The 10,586-nt window shown below is 36.9% G+C and overlaps 1 protein-coding gene across 4 annotated transcripts in view; it reads left to right on the top strand.

The window, feature by feature from the left end:
* Positions 1-9,579, top strand: part of epha5 (EPH receptor A5) — a 63,736-nt gene extending 54,157 nt beyond the window's left edge. For 2 of the 4 annotated variants that reach the window (XM_082540232.1, XM_082540235.1), the window contains 3 exons: positions 1,245-1,438; positions 2,416-2,580; positions 4,103-5,181. In XM_082540232.1, coding sequence (XP_082396358.1) covers positions 1,245-1,438; positions 2,416-2,580; positions 4,103-4,214 — 471 coding nt within the window. In that variant the 3' untranslated portion in view covers positions 4,215-5,181. Of the gene's footprint in view, positions 1-1,244; positions 1,439-2,415; positions 2,581-3,714; positions 3,732-4,102; positions 5,182-5,746 lie in introns of those variants that run through there. The other 2 variants (XM_082540233.1, XM_082540234.1) reach the window with 2 other exon arrangements.
* The last annotated feature ends 1,007 nt before the right edge of the window (positions 9,580-10,586 follow it).

Genomic DNA, 10,586 nt, shown 5'->3' on the forward strand with positions numbered 1-10,586 from the left:
AAGTAATCTTGCCTTGCTGAAGTGTGTCATGGTTCTGCCTTTAAAAAAATATTGCAGGATACACCAAACAGGATGTACCCTCTGCATACTTCAATATATATCCATGTTATAGATTTTCATTTTATAGTCGCTTTGGAGTCTTATTTCCTCGGGGACAGCATACCAGAATCTTTTGAACAAACCTGATTATGGTGTTTTGAAATTATTGTGTCTTTTACATGCTCAGTGCAATAAGAACAGAAACTGAGAGCATAAAAACAGCAAACTAAATCTCAGTTACTAAAAATAAAGACACAAAGACAAAAGTTTGACATATAAACACAAATAAAAGTATCAGCAGCAGTACAGGAGTGCGCATAGGCACAAAGTGGAACAGTGTTAATTATATTAATGCCATCAGCAAACGCAGTAAGTGATAACAGAGAATAAATTACAAGTGATACTATGGTAGTAATACTAATCCTTCCATCTCGTAAAGAACAGATGAGAAGGTATAAAATTATAGTATTATAGAGTGTTAATGTTGTTAATGTGTAGTTGTTCTTTTTCGCTTTTTTTGCTCTTTTTGGGGTATTTTCAGTGTTTGAACTATCAAAACAGATGGGAGTTGGATAATCTAATAGCCACAGGTAGAAAGGATCTGCTGTAGTGCTCAGGCCTGCACCTTGGGGCAATGAGCCTTTTCCTGTGTGTGCTGTGGTGAGCAATCAGAGAGGAATGTATAGTGGGATGGATTGTACATAATGCTGAGCAGTTTCTTTAGCAACCTCCTTTCAGACACCTGACATCAGCTGTTTTCACCCTGCTGCCCCAACACACTGCCATATAGTCATATGTCCAACCTTAGAGTAACAAAACATAGACAGCATGGGCATTTGGCATTGCAGGACCTGAGCCTCCTAAGAAGATACAGGCAACTCTGGACCCTTCTTAAAGACAATATCTGTGTTCCTGTACAAGTCGAGTTAGCTGTTTATGTGTAGTCCTAGGGATTCATCCGTCACCCCAACATCTGTTCCACTGATGATGATAGGGGAGGAGGAAGAAACTGCTTCCTAAACTCTACAATCAGACAATAATCATGAAGTTAAAGCAACCTTTAGCTATGCTACTCGCATAGATGATTGAAATTTATCTTTTGCTCTTACAGTATAACTGTTTGTACATTATACACAGGTTTGTTTTTTGTTTGTTTGCTTTTGTAAAGCTAACCTGCCTGTCTTTCTTCATCTCTCTATCTGAAGGTAATAAAAGCAGTGGAGGAAAGCTATAGGTTGCCAGGTCCTATGGACTGTCCTGAGGCCCTGTACCATCTTATGATGGACTGCTGGCAGCGAGAACGCAGCAACCGTCCCAAGTTTGATGAGATTGTTTGCCTGCTAGACAAATTCATCCGGAACCCCAGCTCGTTAAAAAAGCTTGTCAACTCCTCACACAGGTAGGATGTAACACTGTACTTTGCACACCATTTAAAATATATATTAGTTATAGTTTATTCCACAAGCACACACACATACAGATGATATCATCTAAATGGCTGGTGTTATTGTCTTTGTTAAGAAATGATGTTAGCTTTCTGTTAAACATTTCTAAACACTTATTGATGATGCTTCTGCTTCTTGGCTCTTAAAAATGAAGTGTATTCATTTACACATTCATTTTTAAGCAAATTAGGCTCAGCACTCTAAGCTAATAGACTTCATCTTTCAAGATAAAATGTAAATAGAGTCTTACTGAAGTCCTGTGTAGCAGCATAGTTAAAATGTAGTCTTTGGCTGCTGCACACTAGCAATAAAGAGCAGAGAAATAAAGTGGCTTAATTTTCTTAGAATGAAGCATTAGTCTGAAATGTAGTCAGTGGGGTGTCCTTTGATTGTCGTAACATTTGAACATTCAGTTAGTATTTCCTCTCCATGTATGTGCAGTGCATTAGTACATAATGGTATGAAATGGCAATAATTGCTCTGAAGCAGACATTTATGCAGACACTTCATTATGTTATTTTCTTTGCGGAGATAATGAAATAATGGTAGATCTTTTGTTTTCCTCTTTCTTTTTGTACACACACACACACACACACACACACACACCGGAACGCATTTAATAAAGCAACACCTTATCTAACAGCCATACAATGACATATGACGGGCGTCAAGATTAAAATGACTCAAGCTATGCTTGTCCTTTTCTCACACCACACGCCTCTTCTAGTTATAGTGTGGAGAATGTTGTTAGTTGGCATAAATATTTCTGTTTGATAAGAGAGAGCCTTATTTGTAAGCATGAAGAGTGAGCCAAATGACAAAGACTTTTGAGTGGACAACATTTGCAGTTGTGTAATGGTGCATAAATAGCTTCATGAAGACTCATGTTCAAACATTTTGCTTTCTCTTTACCTGTTTTCCCACGTTCCAGAGTTTCCAACCTGTTAGTGGAGCATGCCAGCGTAGAAGGGAACTGTAGCACTCGAAGCCAGACTGTAGGAGAGTGGCTTGACTCCATCAAGATGGGACGTTACACTGAACTGTTTATGGAAGGAGGTTACTCTTCACTGGAAACAGTGGCTCAGATGACATCAGAGTAAGAGTCTTATGCACATGCACACATACATATAAATGCATAGGTGATAGGACGTCTACCTTAAGGTTTAGTTTCATTCCCCCTGGTTTTAATATAAATCATTTGTAAGGCATTAACATGGGTTTTTATCGCTGTCCACTGGGTATTTACAAGTGGACACTTCAGAGTATGTCAGTTCATCTACAGGATTAGAATGTATCTTTGAGTTACATCAGTGACCAATTGTCATTGAATCTAATATATCTGTCATTTGTATCCAGTTGTTTCTTTACTGGTGAGAAGCAGCAAAGCACTTCATGTGCCTATTCTGCTATAGTTGTAAGTTATAAGAAGAAAACAAGATTAGGTCTATTCATTGGCATGTTTCAGGAAAAACCCAGTCAAACATGCCAAACATGCTTGAAACACATCTTGGTGATATATGTCTGTTTACACTTGAGTAGTACGCCAGTAGTGCATAAACAATTACCTACAGATTGTGCTTACACAGAAGACACTGTGGTCCAGTACTGAGCCCAGTCCAAATCCCATATTGTTTGATAGCGATCTGATTTGAATGCATTGTCAGTGTATACTGGGTCTATTCACTCATGTCGTTAGCTGACATGTTAATGCCAGGTTTAAACAGCATCACAGATGTTTTTTCCGTAGACCATTTAATGTAATGAACACTCTAATGAACACACAAAGTGGTGTGAAGGTTATCTACAGTGCTTAACAACTTTATTAGACCATCACCCAATGTAAGTTTTATTCCAGTGCTGCCCTAAATGAAAGGTATTCATAATTACCCACATTTTTGTATGTTTCTATGCAGAAGCTCTTTAATCAAAATTATATTTTTAATGCTAAGCTATAATTATTGTTGTTTTCCATTCATTTTCAAATTTAGTGTAAAGCATATTATAGTAAAGCCAAATTACAGTTCTTTACTTGCATTCCTGAACAGGAAAGTTTATTTTCAGCACTTGAATTTTAGACTTGGTTAATTTCTGACCTCTCAGAGAAAAGTTTGCCGGTTCAAATTTGGATAAAAAAAATGTGAGTTCAGTTTGTTATTTGCCTAAAACTTTTTTTTTAAACATGTTTTTGATAGATTTCTAAAATATTTGTGTTTTCTCATTTTTATTACAGGGGGTCTAATAAATTTGGTAAGCACTGCATTACAAGATTGCAAGTCTGTGCAAATACTTCAAAATGCTTTTTCTCTTCATTGAACTAAGAGTTCATATAAAGATAATATAACTACAGAACATTGGTAAAAATGTCATATATAACTCGAGGACGATTGAGAAATTGGTTTAACAGCAAAATCTCTTTAGTCAGTTTGTATCCAAAAGCCCAAACACACAATAATTTCTAACTTACAAAAAAGACTGGTTATCACATTCATTAAAAATGAATTTATTTATGTAAGTAATCCAAAATGCAGGCTTATTTTTAACAACTTTCTCATGCATTGCCTTATTTGTTAGCAGAATGCTTAAATATAGTGCCCTGTTTTCTGTGTGCTGTTTTTCAGGGATTTGCGAAGAGTAGGCGTGAACTTGGCTGGACACCAGAAAAAAATTATTACTAGCATTCAGGAGATGAGGGTCCATATGAACAGCACCAACTCTACTGTAAACATATGATGTGAAATACAAACATACAGACACATGCACACTCGTACACTCGCACACAAACACAGAAATACAATATATGGACCTACTATGTACTGGACCTAGAGTGGCTTAGCACTTTCTGTGGACGAGGATACCCAGTGTTCTACCGATCTAAACTGGAGGATCCACATGTTGTTGGTTCCTGTGTGTGGAGTTTGCGTTGGTGTCATTGGGAATATTGGATATTGCAGCACTAAAACCAAACTGAACTGGACTGAGTGGTGCTACTTGGAGGGATGATGATGGTGAGCTCAATATGAACTTAAGTAATGGTTTTACTTTAATTATTCAATTATATGACTCTGGGGATCCTCTTGGCACTGTTTTGGATACCTAAATCACAGACAGCAGATCTAACTCTGAGAGCAACCATAAAGTTTTTGGCTGTATCACAGATGTGAGTTTATACACTGGGCTCGAAGGGAACCTTTTCAACCTGTCTCAGGTGAGCTGAGCCCCGTGGAACAAAAAAAGTACTTGCTGATTCTTTGGCAACTTTCTCCATCGAGATTACCGTTCCATCAGGTTTCACTGAATTAATTTCCATATATTGAACCATTATCATTATTTAAATTAATGTCAATATTTGCTTTGACATGCTGATGTGCTTGTGGTTTTGATTTTTACCCATTTCTACCACATCTTCATGTGCAAAACTGAAGCTAAAATCTATTTTAATCATCCATATTCATATTCACTGTCATTTACTTAATTATCTTCCAAAGCAATGAAAGACAAGAATAGATACTTGACCTTTGCTGTTTTAAAATACTAGATCTTAAGAATGGTTCTTACAGAGCCTAAAAAAGAGAAGTGAAAACAAACAAATAAAGACATGAAGATTTACACTTAAATATACTCTCTACAGCTGTTCTTCTGGGTGAATGTATAGCACTGCTACAATGTGGCAATAAAACCATTCTAGTCCTTAAAACCAGCTTCTGAATGAGGCCACTGATTGTATGTTATTCAGCTGGCTTTGCTCTATGTGTAAGACCTTTCACTTACAGTGAAGTTACTACAAAGCAATGCATATTTTAATTGTAAACTGTTCTATTAGCTGAAAAATTCACACATATTTTAGTGAAATATTCACTCAGATTGCAGGCAAGCAGCACATGGAACACTGAAATCGCTTAAAAACCTTCACTTCAAAGTCTAGGAGAAGATTTTGCTGAGATTCAAAAGAAGCATTTGCTTATGAGTAAATCTTTCATCCAGATTCCAAATAACCTTAAGGTAGGATCCACACTGGAACTGGACATTTTTAATTTGACATCCATTCATCGATCGCGCATTTTCAAATTAAACTCCACTTCATGTTTAAATGTGGTTCCAGTAGAATACAACTGGAACAAACTGACACTCGTCAAAGGTTCATTCAATCCTGATGGAACATTTGTTCATGTAATAATGGAACTGCCATTCAGATTCTCATGGAAGGGATCACAAAGATTCCAACAAGACTGTTTACTGGTATTCTAATGGAACATTTTCCTCAGATTTTAAGGGAACTTCTACAAGGATTTCAATGCAGCCTTCTCTCAAGAGTGCACTCGGATCTTCATCAAGCCTTCACTTAGAACCAACAAACTTCAGGTACCGCAGAAACCCATCAGCACTCTGTTCAGTTTACCATGCCGCGGAGAATCTCTCACACGCATGTCTGCAACACCACAATAAACCTCACTCTAACAGGACTGCTGAAAATAAGGAGGCAATATTCATCTACTTGATAATCGTTTATTTATTTCTACTTGTTTGAAAAAAGAGCAAAAGTTATGTGGACAGTTTGTGTTTTATAATAATACTCTCTCTTGGACTACTGAGCAGCTTTGCCTACATGTCTTTCATGTATATAATGTATTATATATTTAAAGCAGGGAGCATTGTTCTTCTGTCTGCTATCATGTGGACAAGTGGATATTGACCAGTCATCTCAGAGTAGAACACATTAGTAAATAGTGACAGATATTCTGAATCGGCATTCCTGCTACATAGACCTGGGCCGCTATCGAGTGGGGGCAACCAGCACAACTGTCCCCAGATAAGGGTCCCCAGAAGGGTATGCAAAAGAGCAAATATTTATCTTATGTTGTTGGTGATTATGTTTCATTTTACATTTTTTTTGGTGCAAGACCTAGAAATATTTTTCAGTGGCCCTAAATGAGAGCAGCAAGAAAAGCTTTGTTGACACTAGAAGTAGATGAGAATTATGAACAGGGACTGATGAATTTCTGGTGTATTGTATGGTATAAACATATACAATGATGTCAATGATCAAGCCCTTGCTTTACTTCTCTTTGGTATGGTATGTTATACGTAGATTGCTACTCAGTGCTTTATTGCTAAAACTTGACCTTTTTTCACTGCATTGTTCACCTAAAGAGAAGCTACGTTCTCACATTATATCTGTGCTCTCTGCAGATAACATGCTTATATTTGTATCAGTTAGTGTACTGCTAGTGTTGGGGTATACAGATGGAAATGCAATGAGATTGTAGAAGTAGGGTTTCTTTTTTTGGGGGGGTTCAAGAGGTGTTATCACCTGATTGTATGAAAGGTATAGAAAAGCACACAAGAAGAATGTAAAGGTTTTAAAGGGGCATTTCACTTTTTCAAAGAACATGCTTTCACTTTGAAACACTCAGACCCCCCACAGAGTTCAAGATGAGTAAAAGGGATAAGTCCTTAATGGTGGTAAGGACCCTCTTAGGTAATGGCATTTAAGCTTTTCCACCTGCTGTCAAGATCAAACTTCTTGACTGCTTCCATAAAAGATTGTAAAGTGGGGAATGGTCACAGGTTAATATTCTATATTATTATGTGTTTCTGAAAGTCATAGTGTTCTAACAGAGTGAAAGTCTGGTACAAGATAAATATCTGCATAGCCTCTTTAGTCTATGGCTTGTACATTGATAAACTATGTTGCTATGTTGCATATTATTGGGGAACTGTATGCATTTAGTGATGTCAAGCATTTAACAGCAGGCAACATTTGGCAGTAAAACTGGCATCCATGCCTATGTAGATTATTGTGGCTGTGCAGGTATTTCATTCAGCAGGGGAAGGCATCAGTAACATGGTGCAAAATATAAGGCATGTACTGTACAGCAAAAGCAGTTGTGTTGGGCAGTTTTTATTTACGACCCAGCGAGTCATAAGGCTTCCTCAGTCTCACGAATACTGCTTTTAGTTTGGGTTTCGCAGTGTTTTGACCCTCCCTAGTTGTCATGTTATTGGCTTTTTACAACCACCCTTTCAGCTTACTGGAATTTTCAAACTAAAATTTATGCTTGGGGCATGAAAAATTAGTGAATACGACACCCTTATAAGTGCCTCTCATCTTTTGAGCACCGTTATTTACTCCCCTGCCAAAATGCTATGCCCCAGCTGTTCAACTTTCTATACATGTTTGCCAACAACGTCTACAGGCAATAAGAAGAATGTCAGATAATATGCTTGTTGGAACTAATTTAATTTGCACTTTATGAGAATTCTGTTGCCCTTTGTTTGACTAAAATATCGATAGGTGACTGACATGTTACTGTCAGCAAGTGTATCCTTATTATTTACTATTTAATTATTAAAATTACTGTGTTCCCTTCACACTCCCATTGGTCACCATGGCATAATTTTTTTACAGTTAAGCACAAGAATTAATCATATTTGTAATACAAATCAAAGTTATATGAGCATCATTGATGTAGAGCACCATATTTTCGAGTGTATGGCACAACAATACACTTTCATGATGTAAACACAGGGTTTGACAGGCATCTTTTAGAATAAAGGTGAATTATTGGCTTTTTAACAAGAAGTCAACAGAGCACTAATCCTTGATGTCAAGGCCTCAGCCAGTCTTGACAGCTTTTTAGCATCAACACTGTTAATTCCAAAAGTGTGAGAACAGGTATTGATTTCTTGGCATTGCAAACCATAGTAAATATACAGTCAAGCTAATTATATGCTCTGCTCAGATTATCAAATCATCAATTCAAATACTTTATTCTCAGCACTTTTTCCAATAGCATGACTTTATCTTTTGCTCACATTTAGCCAAGAAAAAAAAAGAAAGCACAACAAACCAGCAAATACTAAAGATTTATGTGGTTTTACTCTTCAGTAACTGTCAGCTGAAACTCCGTCAGCCATGCAGTGTTTATGCAGGAGACAAAATTGTTGCGTCAAATTACATAAGACAACCGGTCTTATGTAACATCTTTGTTGTTTGAGTTTGAGAAGATGTAATCTAAGTTAGTCACACTGGTCCAGGCAGAAATGTCCATTAGAAGTTGTTGCACTCATACATGAGTTTTTGGGGGGTTTATTCCAAAATTACAGCACCGCATAAACCAGTAGATACCAGTTTGACTGGATTCTATGAAAGACCCAAAAGCAATATGTGACCTGACATTATTTGCAAAATTAATTTTTGCATACACAAATGCATGGGAATGTAACAACAACAAAAGGTTGCACTAACTGATTAAGTTTTTTGGGGGGGGGTTGTCAGACGTGAACATACTGAAAATAGGTTTAGGAGTCCTTGAAAGTGAGTTGAATTGTATCAGGGCCCACAGTTCTAGCATTCTTCCATTACTACTATTAATATTAATATTACTACTATTTTTGATTAGTCGTTTCAGCATTTCTTATACTTTGGAGCAACTGTGCAAATAAAGTCAAAGACTTTGTACAACTTATTTTTGGTTTAAAAGATGTTTGGAATAAGCTTGAACTTATTCCACTTCTTTAGTGGGCAGCTTCATCTTAGCAACAGCTGATGAAGTGCATAGGATTTGTATTTTGTGCCATATAGAAAACCACACTGACGGGGGAAAAATGTCTCCTAAAGACTAATGTGAGTCAATAAAATTACAATTGTAATTCGAGACCACGGCATTTGCCTGTTGAGTAACATTTTTGAGAAAAAGCAATTCTTCAAATGCATATTTGCAGTGGGACAAACACTGTTTCCAACGGCACTGTCTACTTGCATTTGTGTTTTTAACTTCTCAGGAAGTGGAAAATAGGTACATTTATTTGATTATCACATATTTGATCTTAGAAATGATGTGCAGCTTTCACAAAGTGTTAACATACAAAACAAGTATGTGATTAATCAATTGTCCCCAGCTCAAATGTAATTATTTTATCAGTTCACACATACAGTTTTAAGCGACTGAGTAACAAATTCATTGTGATTTATTGAAAGCACAGTAAAAATACTCAGCTACTGATGTGCTATTGGTTTGTTTTTGAGACTGTCATGTATTATGTTTGTGTTGATGTTTTTGTAGTGTGTTATCAAATCTATATTTTTGCAATAAAACATGAGTAACATCAACTCTTGTTGTAACAATCATTATCTGTTGACCACACACAGGCACTACACATTACAATAATTATTAATAATTGTTTTATGTTTTATGCTTTGCTCCTGCACTGCAGTGATTTGTTTGTGACCTCACAGGAAAAAGCAGTGCCATCATATTATGTTACTTTCAGTCATTCTGAAGGTGTAACTGTAGCAATATCATCCAAGGAAAATTTTTGAATTTTGGAACTGAGTTTTTAGATTGTGCATAACTTTAGTGAACAATGAGGCCAAATTTTTAATATACAGTGATGTGCAAAAGTAAGTACACAACACTTGTAGAAACGCCTTCAGCAGTAATAACTTAAAGTAATCTTTTCTGTATGACTTCTGTCACATCGTTGTGTGAGGTTCACAGATATTCATTTATTCAGCTCTCAAAGAATCAAGCCAGTTATGAAGGCAATAATGGATATAACCTGGTGCTAGCAAGGTAAAAGGTGGTGTCCAGTGAGAATATAAATCTTTCATATTATCTCGTTTTATATTTTTCAATTTTGACTAGAGATGGACCGATTTGATACTGACCTAAATTACTGGATCGAATATCAGAGAGAAATAAAAAATGTAATCCGATCCATTAAATATCACAAAAGCAACTCACAAAACTTGCGACATGGCGTAACTCAGCTCATAACCTTAGCCGTTGGAGCAGTATGCTTCACGTGATAGAGCGGCTGTGGCGTGCAAGACCTGTTGGGGGTCTGGTTGAGCATTTGTAGCCTCGCTACCAAACCGGCATTTCATCTCAGAGAAAGGTTTCCCATAGAGAAGTAAAGCAAGTGTGTAAGTTCATCTCTGAATGTTTATAAAGCATTCCCACGTTAAGCTTAACGACCGATATATGGAGTGACTGCCTCTTCTCTCTCCCTCCCTCTCCTGCTGCTACTTCAATCATGAATCTAATCAATGATCAGCTGATCAGCCGATCAGCACCAGGATCCTTTTCTAAGTAGCTGACG

The sequence above is a fragment of the Aulonocara stuartgranti genome, assembly GCF_965226115.1.
Source record: "Aulonocara stuartgranti genome assembly, chromosome: 7".
NCBI lineage: Eukaryota > Metazoa > Chordata > Actinopteri > Cichliformes > Cichlidae > Aulonocara > Aulonocara stuartgranti.